General features: G+C 43.0%; 1 protein-coding gene across 2 annotated transcripts in view; it reads right to left on the bottom strand.

Moving 5' to 3' along the window:
- LOC124020226 (netrin-3-like) overlaps positions 1-25,858 on the bottom strand; it is a 112,474-nt gene that overhangs the window by 61,770 nt on the left and 24,846 nt on the right. For both annotated transcript variants that reach the window (XM_046335593.1, XM_046335594.1), the window contains exon 2: positions 8,643-9,819. In XM_046335593.1, coding sequence (XP_046191549.1) covers positions 8,643-9,714 — 1,072 coding nt within the window. In that variant the 5' untranslated portion in view covers positions 9,715-9,819. The remainder of the gene's footprint in view (positions 1-8,642; positions 9,820-25,858) is intronic.

Genomic DNA, 25,858 nt, shown 5'->3' with positions numbered 1-25,858 from the left:
CAACGTCGTAACAAGCAGCAGATGGCGCATTGATACCGTCTGCTGTTTTCAGTCTGTCTCAGTGATGCGGCTTGTCTTCTACTCTGATGGAAAGAGTGCGCCCCTTAGCGGATAATCCATGAATTGCAGCGAATTAAAAATATTAATTCCATGTCTTTTATGCATTTTTTCCACTTTCAAATTATCCTGCGGGCCTGATCGAACCTCCTTGGGGGCCGGTTCCGGCCCGCGGGCCGTATGTTTGACACCCCTGGTCTAGATGGTGTTTTTCTTATGCGTCTTGAGGTAAGGGCAATCACTGCCAAATGAAATTCTTGGAGCTGTTGTCATTCACTGTTAAGACATTCATTATTCATAGGGGAGTGCAGAAAACATCATGTTGGGTTGAGTGTGGAGGAGTCCTGCTTATAGAGCTAATGAAACAGAAATCACAAATATTGCTGCTGCAGTAAGATGGCGCCAAAGAGGATGGTTGCCATTTCATGGGCTCTTAAAACCAACCGTGCTATTATGTTTTTTATTTTTTATTTGTTGAAACTTATTTTGTACATGATGTGGCTGCTACCGTCTCTTATGACAGAAAAGAGCTTCTGGACATCAGAACAGCGATTACTCAACTTGAACTGGACGAAGAATTTATCTTTAGTCGGACGAGAGGGATTTACTCCAGACACCCGGTCGCGGAAAGAGATTGGGGTGTCTTGTGAGGATCCGCCGACGAGTGGCTAATCTGCCCTTGCCATCCGTACTACTGGCCAATGTACAATCGCTGGAAAATAAATTGGATGAGCTAAAAGCACATATATCCAACAAACCAGACATTAAAAACTGTAATATATCCAACAAACCAGACATTAAAAACTATAATATCTTATGTTTAACCGAGTCGTGGCTGAACAACGACATGATTGACATACAGCTGGTGGGTTACATACTGCATTGGCAGGATAGAACAGTAGCCTCTGGTAAGACAAGGGGTAGGGGTCTATGTATATTTGTAAACAACAGCTGGTGCACGATATCTAAGGAAGTCTCGAGGTTTTGCTCGCCTTAGGTAGAGTATCTCATGATAAGCTGTAGACCCCATGTCACGTAGAGTAGGCCAGAAGGCTAAACTGGATAACCTAACCTCTATCAAAATAAAAAGATGGCGGAACCACAAAAGTTCTTCTGTGCAAAGGTGTTTATTTACAAGTGATTCCGGAACAAAAAAACAACAGTACTGCCATCAACGTCTACCTTATGGGACAGCTTAAAAACAATGCTGCCCCATCCACAGCTCAATCCAAAACAAAAACCTCCCCATGACTGAAAGAGAGGCTCCTTTTGTAGGGCTAGCCCCTCCCCTCAGAACAATTAACCCTTATTAATTAATCAATTAACAATACAAACCTACCTTTTCCATGAACTAAACATACTAAAGGATATACATTGCAACACGGTTTTAAACAATATCACAACATAACATTTACAACATTACCTCACTACTGACAATATCTTTCAATATGCCCATATGCATTACTGAGCCATTTGGGACAGGCACTATAAAGCCAACCCAATTCCCTTAGCTCGGGTCCTTTTCCAGCATACCCGGAAGCTACAGAGATGGAGAGAGAGGAACAGAACAAAAAAACAATGCGCTCATCCACAACATTGATAAGTATAATAATTATTGTATCTCTCAAATATGAACACTGACAGGTGTGAAATGCATGCACCAAGACAGAAGTTAATTTGTGTGTCGACCCACATTGTTAACTTATCTTATAATGGCGCAGGGAGGAGTGAAGAATATGTGTGTGCGTTAAAGAACCAAATGCTGCCCGCGGCCAGTGACGGACGTCTACGTCACACCCCACTATCTACCTAGAGAGTTTTCAGCTGTATTTTTTTGTAGATATCTACATACCACCACAGACCGATGCTGGCACTAAGACCGCACTCAATGAGCTGTATACGGCCATAAGCAAACAGGAAAATGCTTATCCAGAGGCGGTGGTCCTAGTGGCCGGGGACTTTAATGAGGGGAAACTTAAATCTGTTTTACCTCATTTCTATCATCATCTCAAATGTGCAACCAGAGGGAAAAATATTCAAGATCTCCTTTACTCCACACACAGAGATGCATACAAAGCTGACCTCCATTTGGCAAATCTGACCACAATTCTATCTTCCTGATTAAGACAAGCAAAAATTAAAGGTGGAAGCACCAGTGACTCGGTCAAAAAAAAGTGGTAAGATGAAGCAGATGCTAAGCTACAGGACTGTTTTGCTAGAACAGATTGGAATATGTCCCGGGATTCTTCCGATGGCATTGAGGAGTAGACCACATCAGTCACTGGCATCATCAATAAGCGCATCGATGAAGTCATCCCCACAGTGACTGTACGTACATACCCAACCAGAAGCCATGGATTACAGGCAACATCCGCACTGAGCTGAAGAGTAGAGCTGCTGCTATCAAGGAGCGGGACTCTGACCCGGAAGCTTATAAGTAATCCCGCAATGCCCTCTGACGAACCATCAAACAGGCAAAGCATCAATACAGGACTAAGATTGAATCATATTACACCGGCTCCGGCGCTCGTTGAATGTGGCAGGGACTGCAAACAGACTACAAACAAAGGGAAACACTGCCGATAGCTGCCCAGTGACATGAGCCTACCAGACTTCTATGCTCGCTTCGAGGCAAGTAACACTGAAACATGCATGAGAGCACCAGCTGTTCCGGAAGTTTGTGTGATCACACTCTTTGCAGCCGATGTGAGTAAGACCTTTAAACAGGTCAACATTCACAAGGCCGCAGGGCCAGACGGATTACCAGGACGTGTACTCAGAGAATGCGCTGATCAACTGGCAAGTGTCTTCACTGACATTTTCAACCTTTCCCTGTCCAAGTCTGTAATACCAACACGTTTCAAGCAGATCACACTGCCCTTTCACACCTGGACAAAAGGAACACCTATGTGAGAATGCTATTCATTAACTACAGCTCAGCATTAAACCCCATAGTGCCATCAAAGCTCATCACTAAGCTAAGGACCCTGGGACTAAACATCTCCCTCTGCAACTGGATTCTGGACATCCTGATAAGCGTAGGTAACAACACATCCGGCAACCTAATCCTTAACATGGGGGCCCCTCAGGGGTGCGTGCTCAGTCCCCTCCTGTACTTCCTGTTCACTCATGACTGCACGGCCAGGCACAACTCCAACACCATTAAGTTTGCCGATGACACAACAGTGGTAGGCCTGATCACCGACAACGACAAGACAGCATATAATGAGGGTGTCAGAGACCTGGCTGTGTGGTGGTGCCAGGACAACAACCTCTCCCTCAATGTGATCAAGACAAAGGAGATAATTGTGGACTACAGGAAAAGGAGGACCGAGCACATGCCCATTCTCATCAACGGGGCTGTATTAGAACAGTTTGAGAGCTTCAAGTTCCTCGGTGTCCACTTCACCAACAAACTAACATGGTCCAAGCACACCAAGACAGTCGTAAAGAGGGTACCACAAAACCTATTCCCACTCAGGAGACTGAAAAGATTGGGCATGGGTCCTCAGATCTTCAAAGTTTCTACAGCTTCACCATCGAGAGCATCCTGCCTGGTTGCATCAGTATGGCAACTGCTCGGCCTCCGACCGCAAGGCACTACAGAGAATAGTGCATACGACCCAGTATATCACTGGGTCCAAGCTTCCTGCCATCAAGACTCTCTATACCAGGCGGTGTCAGAGGAAGGCCCTAAAAATGGTCAAAGATTTGAGCCACCCCAGTCAAAGACTATTCTCTCTGCTACCGCATGGCAAGCAGTACCGGAAAGCCAAGTCTAGGTCCAAGAGGCTTCTAAACAGCTTCCACCCACAAGCCATAAGACTACTGAACATCTAATCAAATGGCTACCCAGACTATTTGCATTGCTCCCCCTCACGCTTTTAAGCTACTGCTACTCTCTGTTATTATCTATGCTTAAGTCCATTTAATAAGTCTACCAAAATGTTTACAATACCGTTCAAAAGTTTGGGGTCATTTCGAAATGTCATTGTTTTTAAAAGAAAAGCAATTTTTTTGCCCATTAAAATAACATCAAATTGATCAGAAATACAGTGTAGACATTGTTAATGTTGTAAATGACTATTGATAGCTGGTAATAGCTGATTTGTTATGGAATATCTACTGTACATAGGCATACAGAGATCCCTTTATCAACAACCATCACTCCTGGGTTCCAATGGCACGTTGTGTTAGCTAATCAAAGTTTATCATTTTAAAAACCTAATTGATCATTAGAAAATAATTTTGCAATTATGTTAGCACAGCTGAACACTGTTGTTCTGATTAAAGAATCAATAAAACTGTCCTTTAGACTAGTTGAGTATCTGGAGAATCAGCATCTGTGGATTCGACTACAGGCTCAAAATGGCCAGAAACAAAGAACTTTCTTCTGAAACTCATCAGTTTATTCTTGTTCTGAGAAATTAAGGCTATTCCATGCAAGAAATGACCAAGAAACTGAAGATCTCCTTCTACTCTGTGTAGTACTCCCTTTACAGAACAGCGCAAACTGTCTCTAACCAGAAATAGAATAGAAAGAGGAGTGGGAGGCCCCGGTGCACAACTGACAAGCACATTAGATTGTCTAGTTTGAGAAACAGATGCCTCACACGTCCTCAACTGGAAGCTTCAATAAATAGTACCCGCAAAACACCAGTCTCAAAGTCAACAGTGAAGAGGTGACTCCGGGATACTATCCTTCTAGGCAGAGTTGCAAAAAATAGCCATATCTCAGACTTGCCAATAACAAGAAAAGATTAAGATGGGCAAAAGACCACAGACACTGGACAGAGGAAGAAAAACTGAAAAGATTCTGGAGGAGTGCTTGACGCCACCTGTCAAGCATGGTGGAGGCAATGTGATGGTCTGGGGATGCTTTGGTGGTGGTAAAGTGGGAGATTTGTACAGGGTAAAAGGGATCTTGAAGAAGGAAGGCTATCACTCCATTTTGCAACGCCATGCCATATCGTGTGAACTGCGCTTAATTGGAGTCAATTTCCTCCTACAACAGGAAAATGCCCCGAAGCACAGCTCCAAACTATGCAATAACTATTTAGGAAATCATGTAACTCCAAAAGAACATTTCACCCTCATCTTCACTTGTCTAAGCAGCAAGTCATCTGGTGTATTCAGGCAGCACACACATCTAGCCTTAATATAGTCAAATCTCATTTTAACTCTCTCTTTCTCCATCTGCAATGCTGAGAACATTACAGCAACTTCGGAGAGAACAGAGATTAAGAATGAATCAAAGGAACTTTTTAAGATAGCATTAGGGAAAGATTTGTTGAAAATGGGAGAAAATGTCCTCACTTCGGGGATTATAAATAGTCATACGGAAAATGACTAATTCAAGTGTTGCTTTCAAATGTTGTAGACATAAATAAATAGAAAATATTCTTATGCTACTTGTCAAAAAAAGACCCAGAATTGTGAAGAGAGGGAGAGAGCAAGACAGGATGAGAGAGAGAGAGAGAGAGCAAGACAGGATGAGAGAGAGAGAGAGAGAGAGAGAGAGAGAGAGAGAGAGAGAGAGAGAGAGAGAGAGAGAGAGAGAGAGAGAGAGAGAGAGAGAGAGAGAGAGAGAGAGAGAGAGAGAGAGAGAGAGAGAGAGAGAGAGAGAGAGAGAGAGAGAGAGAGAGACCCAGAATGGTGAAGAGAGGGAGAGAGCGAGACAGGATGAGAGAGAGAGAGCGAGCGAGAGAGACCCAGAATGGTGAAGAGAGGGAGAGAGCGAGACAGGATGAGAAGGAGAGAGAGAAAAATAGGTCTGGATATACACAGTGTACAAAACATTAGGAACACCTTGCTAATGAGTTGCACCCCTTTTGCCCTCAGAACAGCCTCCATTCGTCTACAAGGTGTCAAATGCATTCCACAGGGATGCTGGCCCATGTTGACGCCAATGCTTCCCACAGTTGAGTCAAGTTGGCTGGATGTCCTTTGGGTGGTGGACAATTCTTGATGCGCATGGGAACGTGGAAAACCCAGCTGTTCTTCACACACTCTGACTGGTGTGCCTGGCTCCTACTACCATACCCCATTCAAAGGCACTTAAATTTTGTGTCCTGCCTATTTAAACTCTGAATGGCACACATACACAATGCATGTCTCAATTGTCTCAAGGTCTAAACATACTTCTTACCCTGTCTCCTCCCCTTCACCTACACTGATTGAAGTGGATTTAACAATTGACATCAATAAGGGATCATAACTTTCAACTGGTCAGTCTATGTCATGGAAAGTGCAGTTGTTCCTAATGTTTTGTACACTCAGTGTAGAACGATAATGAAGAGAGTAGACCCCACTCTCAGTCGCATTACATTTGCACGGTCCTTCCAACATGATGACAATTGAATGATGAGTATTCGCACAGACCAGACAATTGAATGATGTTTCTATAATAATTTGTACAAAGTTGCAAGATAACAATGTATGGTAAATCCAATCAATAGACTATCACAAAAGTTATTCTATTAAAACTGAGTACTGAAGAATTCCCATCCGTGCTTACACAGTCATTGTAAGTATATGTATGGGTGTATATAAATTGTATAATAAATATAATATATAATACATTTCTAGTTATTGGGGGGGGGTTTCTCCATTAACAAAACCTTATTCTTTCATAATGATTTTTTGTCTTCCTTTAGTTTCCTCCCCTTTTGTGCGTATTCATATACCTTACTGTCAATGGATAATATACAAAATGATGTTGGCACTAGCACAAACAGTGCATTTGAAAAGTATTCAGATCCTTTTTCCACATTTTGTTACATTACAACCATATTCTAAAATGGATTAAAATGTATATTTTCCTTATCAATCTACACACAATATCCCATAATGAGAAAAAAACAGATTTATAGGCATTTTTTAAATGTATAAAAAATATAAAAATTAACTGAAATATAACATTAACATAAGTATTCAGACCGTTTACTCAATACTTTGTGGAAGCACCTTTGGCAGCGATTCCAGCTACAAGCTTGGCACACCTGTATTTGGGGAGCTTCTCCAATTCTTCTCTGCAGATCCTCTCATGCTCTGTCGGGTTGGATGGGGAGCGTTGCTGCACAGCTATTTTCAGGTTTCTTCAGAGATGTTCTATCGGATTCAAGTCCGGGATCTGGCTGTGCTACTCAAGGACATTCAGAGACTTGTCCCAAAGCCACACCTACATTGCCTTGGCTGTGTGTTTAGGACCGTTGTCCTGTTGGAAGGTGAACCTTCACCCCAGTCTGAGATCCTGAGCGCTCTGGAACAAGTTGTCATCAGGACCTCTGTACTTTGCTCCATTCATCTTTCCCTCCATCCTGACGAGTATTCCAGTCCCTGCCGCTGAAAAACAACCCCACAGCATGATGCTGCCACCACCATGCTTCACTGTAGGGATTGTGTCAGGTTTCCTCCAGCCGTGACTGTTGGAATTCAGGTCAAAGTGTTCAATCTTGGTTTCACCAGACCAGAGAATCTTGTTTCTCATGGTCTGAGAGGTGCATTTTGTCAAACTCCAAGCCGGCTGTCATGTGCCTTTTACTGAGGAGTGGCTTCCATCTGGCCACTATCATAAATGCCTGATTGGTGGAGTGCTGCAGAGATGGTTGTCCTTCTGGAAGGTTATCCCATCTCCACAGAGGAACTCTATAGCTCTGTCAGAGTGACCATTGGGTTTTTGCCCACATCTCTGGCCAAGCCCCTTCTCCCCCGATTGCTCAGGTTGCCGGGCGGCCAGCTCTAGGGAGAGTCTTGGTGGTTCCAAACGTCTTCCATTTAAGAATGATGGAGGCCACTTTGTTCTTGGGGACCTTCAATGATGCAGAAATGTTATGGTATCCTTCCCCAGATCTGTGCCTCGTCACAATCCTGTCTCGGAGCTCTACGGACAATTCTTTCGATCTCATGGCATGGTTTTTGCTCTGACATGCACTGTCAACTGTGGTACCTTATATAGACAGGTGTTTCCCATTCCAAATCATGTCCAATCAATTTACTACAGGTGGACTCCAATTAAGTTGTAGAAACATCTCAAGGATGATCAATGGAAACAGGATGCACCTGAGTTAAATTTCAAGTCTAATAGCAAAGGGTCTGAATACTTATGTAAATAAGTTTGCCATTTGCAAAAATGTCTAAAAACTTGTTTTCGCATCGTCATTATGGGGTATTGTGTGTAGATTGCTGAGGAAAATGTTTTATTTAATCAATTTTAAAAGAAGGCTGTAACGTAACAAAATGTGGAAAAAATCAAGGGGTCTGAATACTTTCCGAAGGCACTGTATAAGCATGCTGATGTCATTAGCTTTGAGATACCGAGTCAGATCTGCCCATGTCACTGATTTAAGTGGGCAAAGCTGATGACATCTCTTTGTAAAACCATACTAACATTATGAATGCTACTATATTATGAATTACTATGTCTATTTACTGTGCACATACCTGCTAACCAACAAGGGTCAACATTAAAGAATTGATCCCAAAAATAAATAATGGAAAATAAGAGAGTGAAAAGAGTGGAAAAGCGCAGAATCTAAAAGAACAATCAAAACAGATAGAAAATGCTGAATAGACCTGGGACTCACGTAAACACTCGTTGGCCTCACGGGCGCTGGCCCTCTGCCACGGCCGGTCGCAGTGGAAGGGCTTGCAGTGGTCGCACTCGGGCCCCTCCGTGTTGTGTTTACAGTCGCACACCAGCTTGCCCTCCTTGTCCTTGAGGCAGCGTGAGGCGTGCCCGTTGCACTTACACCTCCCGCCCACCTGGAAGTCCCCCACCGCGTAGAAGTACGCCGGCAGAGACGTGGACGGTACCATTGGGTCCTCGTCCGGCTGGCCTCCCCCACCTATCCCTGCCCCTTCTCCTGTCCCTATTTCGCGGGGCAGCTGGGGCCGGCTGAAGACCACACGGATGTCGGTGACTGATACCCAGTCCTGGAGCACAGGGCTGTTGTCAAAGTCTTTCCCGGAGGGCCGCCCGTCCAGAGTGCTGAAGGCAATGAGCCCTCCGGAAAGTGGGTAGAGGTCAGTGTGGCCATCGGTACAAAGGGCCTCCTGCTCATTCTGCTTTGTGATGGCCGCCTTGTTAGGCCGGTTGTACATGCGCCGGCACTGGGACGAATAGTACTGGTAAGGTGTCCAGCTCTTGCCATAGTCCATGCTCTTGTAAATTGCCAATGACTCTGGGCGGGGCGAGCAGAACTGCAAGCTGACGTAGGTGATCTCAAACTTCTTTCCCAGCGACAGGGTGAGGTTGACGTTGTTTGGCGAGATGTGCAGATTCTCCGACTGCCAGCAGGTGAGGTTGTGGGCCGAGTTGAGGTCGGTGAGGTAGGAGGGCGGGTGGGCATGCCAGGGGTCCGCTGCGTCGCAGATCTGGCAGGTGCGCACTGAAGGCCACTCCTCACCGTGCTCCACCATGCTACAAGAGCGCGACGACGTCGGCCAGCCGCACACGCTGGACACGGCCACCTCCTTGCCAAAGGCGGCGTTGATGAACTCCGGGATGCAGCGGCGGGCGGCGCCTGCGTCATCGTAGCAGGGATCTGGGGGTATCTGTTGCCCAACAAAGGGGTTGGCGGCACCGTGGGGGGAGGCGGGGGAGGCAGAGCGTACCAGGAGGCACAGTCCCAGCAAGCACCTCCAGGCTTCCCTCATTCTGCAGAATGTCTATGCGAGAGAGTGTGTGTGTGTGAGGGGGAGTGGAAGGAGAGAATCCCAGCTCACAGACCCTTCATTTAGGGTGACCGTGACCACCGCAATCTGTGCCAAGAGAGAGAAAAGCAAGAAAAAGATCAGTGCCATCGTGGCCATAAAAGGATTCAAAGCAACAAGCAACATTTTTGACACGCTTATTGATGAAAATATTCACAGTTCCGTAATGTAGTTATTCTCATGTCATTGTTGACACGTCCATTTGTCTCAAACACATCCAGTCATCCTATTGTCGTCAATTCAATCCTACTATATGCGCAAGCTGACTCATATCAGCTAAATATCACATTTGTGACATTTCAAAACACCTCAGAACCTTATGATGAGTAATGGAGTGTTTTCATTCACTAAAACCTTGCAAAAGAGAGAAAGAGAGAGAGAGGAGAGATAGGAGAAGGAGGAGAGAGAGAGAGTGAGAGAAGGAAAGAGAAGAGAGAGATGGGGAAGAGAGAGGAAGAGAAGGAGAAAGAGAATAACCATATAAAGAGAGACGTTAGGGGCCGGATTGGAGCGACTGTGCCCTGAATTTCAATGGCGCCACTCTTTCAGCACCTCCATTCTGTTCGTGGCAAGGCATTCTGGTCATGCTTCAGTGGTGCACGCGTCAGACGTCACCCAATAACCCCCCCACCCCCCCACCCCCCCGTTCAAAATATGCAGGCAGAGCCATCAGCCGCACGTGACCTTAGCCAATAACCAATTCAATAGTTAATAAAAACTTTGACCTAAAAGGTAACTAAATAGGACCAAGTAATGTGCCTTCCTTTGGAGGTATTAACCACTTATCATTCTCAATCCAGCTTTACAGCGTAGGAATAACTAGCTGCACACAGTGTTAAACACAATATAGTATTTATTTCCCCACTTGGCAATTGCAAAGTTATATGCCTATTGAACATATACCATGGTAGCTGCTATATGTAGGCTACGATGGCGCCAATGTGTTCTTTACAGATTCCATTGGCAGAGCTTGCTGTAACAAAGCCCTTGGTTTGGACTGAAGGTTCTCTATAAATCTCGGCGTTTACATGCACACTAATAATTCAATATGAAACTGATTACGACAGTAGTCAGAGTATGGAAATAGTCATGTAAACGCCTTACTCTGCTCAGTCTTAAATCGGCGTAAGGTCAAAATCGAAATATACTGATTAAAACATCTGGTTTTCTGAGCAATAGAATTATTAGGACGCGTAAACAGCTTAAAATGTAGTTCCAGTGGGGTATTTGATCTGGGCAAGCCGCCCTCTTATACACGAGTAAAGTGAATTCGGAAAAATTGAAAGTATGCATCTTCAAAATAGTTTTCACATACAAGCTTTATTTCCAACATGGTCACTGTTATAGAAAGTCAATATGGTGGCAATTTTCTGCATATATCAAAAGTCCCATCAGCCTGATTTCAGATGTGTGAGAGAGAGCAGAGATGTGGGGCAAATTTCCAAATTGAAATGTTCCCAATGAGATATCAACCTTTATTCACCCACTCAAAAAGTCAGCCAGAAGTTCATTGAATTCCCAATGTTTTCAACGACCTAAAAGAGCAACCAAACCCCAATGGAAAACAATATCTGGTTTTTGGTTTAGCGGACACCTAAATGTGTTATCACTGCGCTATCAACCACTTAAAAGCACAACAAAGTTGTGGCTGCACCCATTGTCCAAAAAATATTAACCTCTTCAGTCGACCCTCTACGTTTTCGAACATTCTGTTAAAAATCGCGCAACATTTCAGCGCCCTGCTACTCATGCCAGGAATATAGTATATGCATATGATTAGTATGTGTGGATAGAAAACACTCAGACGTTTATAAAACGGGTTAAATCACGGCTGTGACTTTAAAAGAACGTGCGTTTCATTGAAAAGTGCAGGAAAATCTGATCACTGAAAGTGGAAAAATATATCCGCTTCAACCCATTGTTATGGGCGAAAGACATTAAATAGGGCTGAGGTTGCAGTACCTACAGCTTCCACACGATGTCAACAGTCTTGTCATTTGCCAATTGTTTGTTTCTTGGTCAAACGAACAAGAGACAGGCGGACCCCTATAGAAAACACTTCGTCTCGTGATTAATTTGATCGCTTATTAACGTTTACTAATACCTAAAGTTGCATTACAAAAGTATTTCGAAGTGTTTTGTGAAAGTTTATCGTCGACTTTTTGAATTTAAAAAAATGACGTTACGTTATGAAACGCTATTTTTTTCCGTTTATCACACAGTCTTCATAGATCGATATCTAGGCTATATATGGACCGATTTAATTGAAAAAAAGACCCAATAGTGATTATGGGACATCTAGGAGTGCCAACAAAGAAGATGGTCAAAGGTAATGAATGTTTTATATTTTATTTGTGCGGTTTGTGTAGCGCCGACTATGCTAATGATTTTGATTACGTCCCCTGCGGGTCTTTTGGGGTGTTACATGCTATCAGATAATAGCTTCTCATGCTTTCGCCGAAAAGCATAAAAAAAATCTGACTCGTTGCCTGGATTCACAACGAGTGTAGCTTTAATTCAATACCCTGCATGTGTATTTTAATGAACGTTTGAGTTTTAACTAATACTATTAGCATTTAGCGTAGCGCATTTGCATTTCCAGAGCTCTAGATGGGACGCCTGCGTGCCAGGTAGGAGCAAGAGGTTAACTTAGTTTACATTACATTTAACATTTACATTTAAGTAATTTAGCAGACGCTCTTATCCAGAGCGACTTACAAAGTTTAGCAACTTTTAAGCAAGAACCAGAGCACATGACTTAACAAGTAATGTACTGTTTTTGACAAATCACAAAACAAATAAAACGTTATCACCTCACAGATCACCAAATACAAGCCTACTGCCTAGCACGAAAGCTAAACAGGGATGAAACCATCTTAGGTGGTTTTGTGGGGGTTTCAAGTCCATGGGGTAGAAATGGGAAAGGTATCATGGGGGGGATATGATGCAGGAAATATTACTTTGATGGGGAGGGGTATCAATAAATGGGGGGCAAACACGAGTTTATACGCTAAATAAAAATAAAACCCTTGGAAAGGGTTTACAATCTGATGCCGCGTTCAAAAGAACTGGGAACTCAGAAATCTCGGACTTCTGACTACAGTGTATTCAAGACAACTGGGAACTCGGGAAAAAAACCAGCTCCGACTGGGATATATTTTTTTATATTCACCTTGGGAACTCAGGCCTCTTTCTAGAGCTTCAACTTTCCAACCTGTAGATCATTAAGGTCATAGTTTGACCTAGTATTTTTCAGAGATCACAGTTGACTTCAAAGCACTATAAGTCAGTCGATTGAACTATCCCTTATTATAACGTCTTTTGTCTGACAGAAGTTTACGTGACAACCAGAATGCATTGAATGATGTCAACAAACATGGCGCCACACACAGCCAGCAAAAAGCTTAGCATTAGCTCATCATAATCAGTACAACCTTCAAAAAAGTATTTTACACACATCATATGTTTCCATTATAATGTGTTGGAATGCCTGATTTGTCACCAGTACTTGAAAACATTAAATGCATTATGATCCATACAGAGAAATGGTGTGGAAAAAGTAAAAACAAAAACGCAATATACATAAAATAAGCCACTTACTGTGATAGGAATGCATACATGTCCAAAGTCCAATTTGTAAGGAAAACAATGAAGGCAATGCAGGTTCCAGACAAAAAATGTGCTGTGGGGAAAAGTCTGTACAAGGCCGGTTCTGACAAGAGATGCACAATGTCTTCATACTTGATCTAAGGAAACACTAGGGAAGTGATTGGGCTCTTGAAGGCTCAGTAAAGCCTCAAACATAAATTGTCACATGTTAAGGTTAGCCTACTGTAACTATAAATGTGTTCTTATGTATGAGGGTTAACTGTCCTATTGCATAACAATCACATTTTGGAACAGTGAGTGCATTCTGACATCACACGCATCAAAGAAAACTCACGCTGGGGCAACTGTTAGAGATATTTGGAACTCACGAGTGAAAAGGTTAAAAAGGGACAGGCGGCTATTTGATTTATTTGAAGTTATGGTGCATAAGACATTTATAGTTACAGTATATATAAGGGCACAAGGCCCAGATGCAGACACAAGAGGCAGATGGTTTGAGTCTTTGATATTTATTACATCCAAAAGGGGTAGACAAGAGAATGGTCATGGACAGGTAAAAGTTCAAAACCAGTTCAGAGTGCAGGAGGTACAGTGTGGTAGGCAGGCTCGAGGTCAGGCAGAAAGGTCAGGTAGGTGGGTACAGAGTCCAGAAAAGAGGCAAGGGTCAAACCGGGAGGACTAGTAAAAGAGAATAGAAAAGGCAGGAGGATGGGAAAAACACGCTGGTTGACTTGGAACAAACACGATGAACTGGCACAGAGAGACAGGAAACAGGGATATATACATCAGGGATAACAAACAACACCTGGAAGGGATGGAGACAATCACAAGGACAGGTGAAACTGATCGGGGCGAGACAGTAGACTAACCTTAACATGTGGCCATGGATGTGTTAGTCATTTTAAACTTTAAGCTATTTTCTGTATTACAAAATGTAATATTGAATTGTGTTTGGTTTTCAATGCAACCAAATATCATTTAAATGATATCTAATGCTTGGATAGTTTAATCTGAGCCACTGGCTAAATCCTATTCTTTAAAACTTCTTCAGGATCAGTGACCCATCCACGGGACGGTTGAGCTAACATAGGTTAATGTGATTAGCATGAAGTTGTAAGAAACAAAAATATTGCCAGTACATAGACATATCTGATATGGGCAGAAAGCTTAAATTCTTGTTAGTCTAATTTACAGTAGCTATTACAGTGAAAGAATACCATGCTATTGATTGAGGAAAGTGTACAATTATTAACTTGAAAATGTATGAATAAAACAATTAGGTACATGTGGGCAGTCTTGATACAACATATTGTATAGATACGCAGGATTTCGCTGGAACACTCTAAAACTTTTCACATACAGTGCTGCCATCTAGTGGCCAAACTCTAAATTGTGTATGGGCTAGAAAAGTCATTATGCCCTTTACTTGCATTTCAAAATGTTATTAGCCACATGCGCCGAATACAACATTCACCTTACAGTGAAATGCTTAATTACAAGCCCATAACCAACGATGCAGTTTAAAAAAATACAAATAAGAGTAAGAAATAAAAGTAACAAGTAACTGAAGAGCAGCAGTAAAATAACAATAGCGAGACTACATACAGAGTGGTTACCGGTACAGAGCCAATGTGCGGGAACACCATTTAGTTGAAGTATTATGTACATGTAGGTAGTTATTAAAGTGACTATATGTAGATGATAACAACAGAGAGTAGCAGAGGTGTAAAGAGGGGGGAGGCAATGCAAATAGTGATTTGATTAGGTGTTCAGGAGTCTTATGGCTCGGGGGTAGAAGATGTTTAGAAGCCTCTTGGACCTAGACTTGGCGCTCCGGTACCGCTTGCCATGTGGTAGCAGAGGGAACAGTCTATGACTAGGGTGGCTGGAGCCTTTGACCATTTTTAGGGCCTTCCTCTTATACCGCCTGGTATAGAACTGGAAGATGCTTAACACCCCAGCCATCCTACAATCTTGATGCCCTCAATCTCACACAAATTATCAAAGAACCTACCAGGTACCTCCCCAAAGCCATAAACACGGGCACCCTCATAGATATCATCCTAACCAACTTGCACTCTAATTACACCTCTGCTGTCTTCAACCAAGATCTCAGCGATCACTGCCTCATTGCCTGCATCCGTAATGGGTCAGCGGTCAAACGACCTACACTCATCACTGTCAAACACTCCCTGAAACACTTCAGCGAGCAGGCCTTTCTAATCGACCTGTCCGGGGTATCCTGGAAGGATATTGATTTCATCCCGTCAGTAGAGGATAACTGGTTATTTAAAAAAAATGCCTTCCTAACCATCTAAATAGGCATGCCCCATTCAAGAAATGTAGAACCAGGAACAAATATAGCCCTTGGTTCTCCCCAGACCTGACTGCCCTTAACCAACACAAAAACATCCTATGGCGTTCTGCATTAGCATCGAACAGCCCCCGTGATATGCCGTTTTTCAGGGAAGCTAGAAACCAATATACACAGGCAGTTAGAAAAGCCAAGGCTAGCTTTTACAAGCAGAAATTTGCTTCCTGCAACACTAACTCAAAAAGGTTCTGGGACACTGTAAAGTCCATGGAGAATAAGAACACCTCCTCCCAGCTGCCCACTGCACTGAAGATAGGAAACACTGTCACCACTGATAAATCCACTATAATTGAGAATTTCAATAAGCATTTTTCTACGGCTGGCCATGCTTTCCACCTGGCTACCCATATCCCAGTCAACAGCACTGCACCCCCCACAGCAACTCGCCCAAGCCTTCCCCATTTCTCCTTCTCCCAAATCCGTTCAGCTGATGTTCTGAAAGAGCTGCAAAATCTGGACCCCTACAAATCAAGCGGGCTAGACAATCTGGACCCTTTCTTTCTAAAATTATCTGCCAAAATTGTTGCCACCCCTATTACAAGCATGTTCAACCTTCTCTTTCGTGTCGTCTGAGATTCCCAAAGACTGGAAAGCAGCTGCGGTCATCCCCCTCTTCAAAGGGGGGGGGGACACTCTTGACCCAAACTGCTACAGACCTATATCTATCCTACCCTGCCTTTTTGTCACCAAAGCCCCATATACTACCCACCATTTAGACCTGTACGCTCTCGTTGGCTGGCCCTCGCTTCATACACATCGCCAAACCCACTGGCTCCATGTCATCTACAAGACCCTGCTAGGTAAAGTTCCCCCTTATCTCAGCTTGCTGGTCACCATAGCATCACCCACCTGTTGCACGCGCTCCAGCAGGTATATCTCTCTGGTCACCCCCAAAACCAATTCTTTCTTTGGCCGCCTCTCCTTCCAGTTCTCTGCTGCCAATGACTGGAACCAACTACAAAAATCTCTAAAACTGGAAACACATCTCCCTCACTAGCTTTAAGCACCAGCTGTCAGAGCAGCTCACAGATTACCGCACCTGTAAATAGCCCTAACAACTACCTCTTTCCCTACTGTATTTATTTTATTTATTTATTTATTTATTTTGCTCCTTTGCACCCCATTATTTTTATTTCTACTTTGCATATTCTTCCACTGCAAATCTACCATTCCAGTGTTTTACTTGCTATATTGTATTTACTTTGCCACCATTTACTTTGCCTTTACCTCCCTTATCTCACCTAATTTGCTCACATCGTATATAGACTTGTTTCTACTGTATTATTGACTGTATGTTTTGTTTTACTCCATGTGTAACTGTTGTTGTTGTATGTGTCGAACTGCTATGCTGTTTCTTGGCCAGGTCGCAATTGTAAATGAGAACTTGTTCTCAACTTGCCTACCTGGTTAAATAAAGGTGAAAAAAGAGGTCCTGGATGGCAGAAAGCTTGGCCCAGTGATGTACTGGGCCGTTTGCACTACCCTCTGTAGTGCCTTGCGCTCGGAAGCCAGGCGGTTGCCATACCAGGTGGGAGCCATACCAGGTGGGAGCCATACCAGGCGGTTGCCATACCAGGCGGTTGCCATACCAGGCGGTTGCCATACCAGGCGGTGATGCAACCAATCAGGATGCTCTCGATGATGCAGCTATGGAACCTTTTGAGGACCCATGCCAAATCTTTTCAGTCTGCTGGGGGGGAATTTGTTATGTCGTGCCCTCTTCACGACTATCTTGGTGTGCTTGGACCATGTTAGTTTGTTGGTGCTGTGGACTCCAAGGAACTTGAAGCTCTCAACCTGCTCCACTGCAGCTACGTCGATGAAAATGGGGGAGTGCTCGGTCCTTCTATTTCCATAGTCCACAATCATCTCCATTGTCTTGATCACGTTGAGGGAGAGAGGTTTGTGTCCTGGCACCACAAGGCCAGGTCTCTGACCTCCTCCCTATATGCTGTCTTGTCGTTGTCAGTGATCAGGCCTACCTCTGTTGTGCCATCGGCAAACTTATTAATGGTGTTGGTCGTGCCTAGCCATGCAGTCATGAGTGAACAGTGAGTACAGGGGGGGACTGAGCACGCACCCCTGAGAAGCTCCTGTGTTGAAGATCAGTGTGGCGGATGTGTTGTTACCTACCCTTACCACCTGGGGGCGGCCCATCAGGACGTTCAGGATCCAGTTGCAGAGGGAAATGTTTAGTCCCAGGGTCCTTAGCTTATTGATGAGGTTTGAGGGCACTATGGGGATGAACACTGAGCTGTAGTCAATTAATAGCATTCTCACATAGGCGTTCCTTTCATCCAGGTGTGAAAGGGCAGTGTAGAGTGCAATAGATATTGCATCATCTGTGGATCTGTTGAGTTCGGTATAAAAATTGGAGTGGGTCTAGGTTTGATGTGAGCCATGACCAGCCTTTCAAAGCACTTCATGGCTACAGACGTGAGTGTTACGGGTCAGTATTCAATTAAGCAGGTTACCTTGGTGTTCATGGGCACAGGGACTTTTGTGGTCTGCTTAAAACATCTTGGTATTACAGACTCGGACAGGGAGAGGTTGAAAATGTCAATGAAGACATTTGACAGTTGGTCAGCGCATGCTAGTAGCACATGTCCTGGTAATTCATCTGGCCCTGCAGCCTTGTGAATGTTGAACTGTTTAAAGGTATTACTCACATCAGCTGTGGAGAGCGTGATCACACAGTCTTCCGGGACAGCTAGTGCTCTCATTAATGTTTCAGCGTTATTTTCGTCAAAGCGATCAAAGTAGTTTAGCTCGTCTGGTAGGCTTGTGTCACGGGGCAGCTCTCGGCTATGCTTCCCTTTGTAGTCTGTAATGGGTTGCATGCCATGCCATGTCCGACCAGCGTCAGAGCCGGTGTAGTACGATTTGATCTTAGTCCTGCATTGATGTTTTGCCTGTTTGATGGTTCATCTGAGGGAATAACGGTATTTCTTATAAACTTGTGGGTTTGAGTCCCACTCCTTGAAAGCGGATGTTGCCCGTAATCCATGGCTTCTGGTTGGGGTATGTACGTATGGTCACTCTAGGGACAACGTCATCAATGCACTTATTGATGAAGCCAGTGACTGATGTGATGTACTCCTCCGTGCCATCGGAGGAATCCTGGAACATATTCCAGTCTGTGCTAGCAAAATAGTCCTGTAGCTTAGCATCTGCTTCACCTGACTACTATTTTATAGATCTAGCCACTGGTGCTTTCTACTTTAATTTGTGCTTTTAGGCAGGAATCAGGAGGATAAAATTATGGTCAGATTTGCCAAATGGAGGGCGGGGGAGAGCTATGTATGCATCTCTGTTTGTGGAGTAAAGGTGGTCCAGAAATGTGTTTCCTCTGGTTTCACATTTAGCATGCTGATAAAAATGTGTTAAAACGGATTGAAGTTTCCCTACAAGTCCCTGGCTACTTTTCTTGTTTGCATATGTCAGAATACAGCTAATTCAATGCTCTCTTAGTGCCAGCCTCTGACTGTGGTGGTATGTAAAACAGCTATGAAAAATACAGATGAAAACTCTCTAGGTAGATAGTGTGGTCTACAGCTTATCATGAGATACTCTCCCTCAGGTGAGCAATAGCTCGAGACTTTCTTAGATATCATGCACCAGCTGTTGTTTACAAAAATACATTATCATGTTGATTATGTCGTCGTTCAGCCACGACTCCGTGAAACGTAAGATATTACAGTTTTTAATGTCCTGTTAGTAGTTTAATCTTTCAGTAAGTTATCGATTTTATCCTCAAAAGATTGCACATTTGCTAGCAGAATGGAAGGAAGTGGGTTTTTTTTTTCGATCACCCACAAATTCTCAGAAGGAAGCCCGCCCTCTGACCCCTTTTTCTCCACCTCCTCTTCACGCAAATCACGGGGATCTGGGCATGTTCCCGAGAAAGCATTATATCGTTCGCGTCGGGCTCATCAAACTCGTTAAATGAAAAAGGATTCTGCCAGTCTGTGGTGAGTAATCGCAGTCCTGATGTCCATAAGTTAATTTTGGTCATAAGAGACGGTAGCGACAACTTTATGCAAAAAAATAAGTAAAGAAATAACTTAATAAACAATGCAAATAAAAACACAATCGAATGAGGACATGTAAAACGTCTGCCTTCTTCTCCGGCACCATTTACACAAACGTCATTGTGTTTCCTTTCAAATCTTATCAAGAATATTCATATCCTTGCATTAGGTCCTGAGCTACAGGCAGTTAGATTTGGGTTTGTCATTGTAGGTGAAAATTGAAAAATAGGGATGGATCCTTTAAAGAATTTTTAACTTTTGTTTTTGGTTTGGTTGGAGATGTGAATCAAACGTATAATTTAGCAACTTGTCAACGAGTTAATAGGCTATTTATTTACATTATTGAATTTGAAAATGATGTTGAATTGTGTTTGGTTGTCAAGACAACCAAATATCAACATTTGAAGGAGATGAATCATTTGTGCCACTGACTTAGTTCAGTTTGTCTACAAATGAATAATTGATATGTTAGATTCACGTCTCCATCTCAAACAAGAATTCAAGTTAAAGACTAGGACTAAATCAAATGAAATGATGTTTTTTTGAGATGGAAATGTTAATCCAACATATTAATGATTAACTTGAAGATTACATTTGAAATAAACCAATGCTATAGGCCTACATGTATTGTCTATTTTTGTATTGAATCTTGAGTTGAATTGAAACAATAACTGTTGATCACTTTGCAAGTACTATGTAGGTCTAAATAGTATAATTTATGATATGACTTATAAAGTACTGTTACGTTTCATTTGCTCTGTTAAACTTACCCTTTTGAATGATTTCAACAGCAACTGTGACTATATTTAGTTATTAAGAGATATCAAATATCAAAGCTGGGCTTGGTTAAAACCCTGGATGGGAGGCCAAAGGATAGATCAACACCCCAGTAGAAGAAGCTGCCCAGCGTACTGTGGATATAACGTTGAAGATCTGATGTTGTTTCAAAGGTAAGTTCAACATATTTTATACAGGGTTTGTATATATTGAAAATTCGTTACAATTACGTAATCCTGTAGTTGAAATTCCACCCTCACAACAACATTGATTACTTTTTTCAAATCCAATGTATTTTCCACGTAGATTCCACATCACAATAGTTTAGAAAATGTAGTTGAAACAATGTTGATTCAACCAGTTTGTGCCCAGTGGGAAGAGATGTACTGTATATGGCCAGGGGCCTTTCCTCCCTAATCAAAACAAAAGCCTGCTTCTACCTTGCACTTCAATCGAGGAGGAAGGCAGACGGGAGCAAGTTAAAATTAGTCGAAAAAGTCATGTTCTGTACCTTTTCATTTTGAGAGGGTCCGCAGCTAGCAACTCTCAGAACACTGGAGAAAGTAGGGCACTCTTTTCTGCTCAAGTATTTAAGCCTTGACCATTTGGCATCTCTTCTGACTGGAGGACTGTGTGTGCGTGTGGTAAGAACGGAAAGAGGTGTTGAAGGACTCATCTTCATTTTAAGATTATTACCAGGAAAGTTAGAAAACAATTTTAATTTTATGTTTTCCGACAGCCTTGTCTAAGATTTATTTTGAATTTGCTTGCAAAAAAATGCATTCTTGTGAAAATATAAGAAAGTGGTTTACCTTTAATTCCCTAACAATGTTGTAGTTCTTTAAAACACCAAGCATTCAGATATAGAATTTCTATAGGCACCGCTAGTTTGTCTCTTTAGTTAGAATCACCCACTTTCTTAGCCAATCACATTTGAGCTAATCCCGCACCTCATTGCCCCTCCCCCTTTCTAGTCAGAGTGAGAATGTGTACAGTTTAGGAGAGTGTCCCTAAGTTTTCCTACAGCTTGACTTGTTGAGTTTGCATTTCAAATACCAAACCACACACTACTGTATTTAAAAAAATATATTTTTATTTTTTACCTTTATTTAACCAGGCAAGTCAGTTAAGAACATATTCTTATTTTCAATGACGGCCTGGGAACAGTGGGTTAACTGCCTGTTCAGGGGCAGAACAACAGATTTGCACCTTGTCAGCTCGGGGGTTTGAACTCGCAACCTTCTGGTTACTAGTCCAACGCTCTAACCACTAGGCTACGCTGCCGCATCTCCAGTTATTCATTAAGGAACCATTATATGTGGAATAAACCTGTTCTGAAGACATCTGTACCGGACAGACTTGTGGCGGCTGAACCGTATCCATTGGCACTTACAGTACTGCCTGTTATTCATGATCCTCCCGGATCAAACCTTAGTATTTTTCATGGTCCTTTGAGCTAGATATCAACAGCTACCACAGCTCAAGATGTTACAGTGTCCAGTTATTGGTCACCACCCAACTCATCCCAGTCTTCTCTCCCTTGACAAAGACGAGCAGACAAGTCAAGACACAAAATGACACTTTCCTGATCATGGTGACCAGTTGGCAGAAGACTGGTTGCATCCTATCAGCGAGAGGTCTGAAGACCTTCGCCGCAGCACAGCTCTCATCTTTGACCTGATGCTACTTGAGGCCAAGCAGAAACTCAAACAGATGGAGCCGTTCAAGGCTACACTTGCCAAATAACCCCACAGCCAGCTAAGCCTCTAGTGCCACAGGCTCGTCCCTGCACATCCCGGAGGGCCAATGAAAATATACATGAAATGGATCTACCACGAGGAGAAGATCACCACCATTGGTCACCAAAAGGGACGCCCATCCCGACCAAGTGGAGTCTGACCAGTCCTCACGTCCCCTTTCTCAAGCACCTTCTTGTTCATTGCCAGCTGTTGTGGCTCACTATCAGGGGATGCTGCAGATTTACACACTGCAGCGTCACTCCACTATCGCCAGCCTAAAGCACCTTCATCAGCATGAGCCCCTGACAACGCCCTCACCATCAGAGTCGCCAGCCGCCCTGGTCTCTACTAACAAAGCTTACCCTGGGGGGAGCACCCCATAACTGTGCTCCAGCCGACCCCAGCCATTCCGATCCAGTCTGCTCCGAGTATGGAGCTCAAGTTATCAGTGGATCCTATTACACCTGTTCCTGGCATGGAGCCTCCGCCTTCTCCAGGGACATAAGAGTTAGCAGAGCCTGGTGCTCAAACCTACTTCAGCCATGTGTAACGCAGGTCAACTAATGTTGAATACTAATCGTTACTAGTGAGATTCCAGTAACCAATCATATTATACTATATTGCTATTGATATGTTAAAAGGGCTAAGGTCTTCTTTTCAGAATTTCCGCCTGACTGACGTGCCCAAAGTAAACTGCCTGTTGCTCAGGCCCTGATGCCAGGTTATGCATATAATTGGTACCATTGGATAGAAAACACTGAAGTTTGTAGAAATGTTAAAATAATGTATGAGACTATAACACAATTGATATGGTAGGAGAAAATCCAAAGAAAAACCAACCAGAATATTTTTTTGTTGACATCCCATGCTTTTACAATGGAACACTATGGGTCCTATGCAATTCCACCTCCCAGATTGCAAATCCTATGGCTTCCACTAGAGGTCAACTGTCTTTGTTCAATGTTTCAGGCTTGTTTCTTCCAAAACTAGGAAGAAGTTTGAGTTTTGGTACTGGGAGTCACCGAGTTGGAAATCAGTCTGTAGGTGGTCCTGTGTAGCTCAGTTGGTAGAGCATGGCGCTTGTAACGCCAGGGTAGTGGGTTCGATCCCCGGGACCACCCATACGTAGAATGTATGCACACATGACTGTAAGTCGCTTTGGATAAAAGCGTCTGCTAAATGGCATATATTATTATTATTATTATAGGTGCGCGACGAAGAGGACGCGCACTAGTTAATTTAACTTTTCTAATGAACATACTACTTTCCATATGCAATATTTTAGTTTAATTACATTTTAGGGTACCTGAGGATTTAATAGAAACGTAGTTTGACTTGTTTTAACAAAGTTTAGCGGTAGCTTTTTGGAGTCTTTGTCTGCATGTTATTCAAATCGATGGCGCCAACTAAACAGACTTTTTTGGATATAGAGAAGGATTTTATCTAACAAAACAACCATGCGTATTGTAGCTTGGACCCTTGGATTGCAAATCAGAGGAAGATTTTCAAAAAGTAAGTGATTATTTAATGGCTATTTGTGATTTTATGAAGTCTGTGCTGGTTGAGAAATATGTTGATGTGGGGTGCCATCCTCAAACAAGCGCATGGCATACTTTCGCTGAAAAGCCTATTGTAAATCGGACAATGCAGTTAGATTAACAATCATTGAAGCTTTTAACCAATTTAAGACACTTGTATGTACCTAGATGTTAATATCCATAATTTGTACGATTATTTATTTGAATTGCGTGTCCTCCAATTTCATTAGAAATTGTCGACAGGAGTCCCGTTGGCAGGACGCCTAGCCTTAAGTTGACAGCTATTACAAATCAGCTGTCAGAAGCTGAGCCAATCAAACTCAATATTCTCTTAGTCCCTCTCCTAACCTCACGTTATACACCAGTTGGCCCCAACATGCAACAAAAGAGAGCAAGAATGGAATGTGAAGTGCTACTGCCATTCCATGGAAGAAAAACTAAGTTTCAAATCGTTGAGAAAAAGCGAGAATTGAATATTAACACTCACTTATCTATACAAACGTGCTGTGAGGGATTGAGGGAAAGATTGAAGCCAGGATTTTTCTTTTTTTTGAGTAAGGATTCAGTTTCCACCAAGGATGGCAAGCCGCCCAAACCCAGAAAATCAATAAGAACATTTGCATGCAAAGATTTCTTATTCTTATCTCCAGTATGTATGCTGCAGTAGTTTATGTGTCAGGGGGCTAGGGTCAGTCTGTTATATCTGGAGTATTTCTCCTGTCTTATCCTGTGTGAATTTAAGCATGCTCTCTAATTCTTTCTTTCTTTCTCTCTCAGAGGACCTGAGCAGTAGGACCATGCCTCAGGACTACCTGGCCTGATGACTCCTTGCTGTCCCCAGCTGCTGCTCCAGTTTCAACTGTTTTGCCTGCGGCTATGGAACCCTGACCTGTTCACCGGGCGTGCTACCTGTCCCAGACGTGCTACCTTTTTTCAACTCTCTAGAGACAGCAGGAGCAGTAGAGATACTCTGAGTGATCGGCTATGAAAAGCCAACTGACATTTACTCCTGAGGTGCTGACCTGTTGCACCCTCAACAACTACTGTGATTATTATTATTTGACCCTGCTGGTCATCTATGAACATTTGAACATTTGGTCATGTTCTGTTATAATCTCCACCCGGCACAGCCAGAAGAGGACTGGCCACCCCTCATAGCCTGGTTCCTCTCTAGGTTTCTTCCTATGTTATGGCCTTTCTAGGGAGTTTTTCCTAGCCACCGTGCTTCTACATCTGCATTGTTTGCTGTTTGGGGTTTTAGGCTGGGTTTCTGTACAGCACTTTGTGACATCAGCTGATGTAGGAAGAGCTTTATAAATACATTTGATTTGATTTTCCTTAGAGAACACTGAATTGGCACTGCCATACTAGGCTGTGGTAGGATTGCATCATACATTGCAGTGGGATTGTTATGCATGCACATTCTACACTTAAACACCTTACAGTTGTTATTGATAGGCACAGTTACTCACATTTGATTCCTTGTCATAGTGTTTTTTAAGTCAGTATTTGTGGATTGGGTTGTGTTTTCATGTTTATTGTATTGCTGTGGAACTATGAACACTGAAATCTGAGAGACCCTCAGATTAAGATAACGTTGGGTGTAACGTCGTTCGTCTGTTGTATGAAGAGAGTCAGACCGAAATGCAGAGTGTAGGTTACTCATGACTTTAATGAAAATAATCGCGGTACATGAAATAACTGAATAAATACAAAAACAACAAACGGAACGTGAAACCTATTACAGCCTATCTGGTGACTACAACACAGAGACAGGAACAAACACCCACAAAATACAACGCGAACTCAGGCTGTCTAAATACGGTTCTCAATCAGAGACAACGACAAGCACCTGACTCTGATTGAGAATCGCCTCAGGCAGCCAAGCCTAACTAGACACACCCCTAATCAGCCGCAATCCCAAATAATACAAACCCCAATACGAAATACAACATATAAACCCACGTCACACCCTGGCCTACCCAAACATATAACAAAAACACAAAATATAATGACCAA

The sequence above is a fragment of the Oncorhynchus gorbuscha genome, unplaced genomic scaffold (assembly GCF_021184085.1).
Source record: "Oncorhynchus gorbuscha isolate QuinsamMale2020 ecotype Even-year unplaced genomic scaffold, OgorEven_v1.0 Un_scaffold_777, whole genome shotgun sequence".
Taxonomy (NCBI): domain Eukaryota; kingdom Metazoa; phylum Chordata; class Actinopteri; order Salmoniformes; family Salmonidae; genus Oncorhynchus; species Oncorhynchus gorbuscha.
This window is presented reverse-complemented; position numbering and strand designations above follow the sequence as displayed.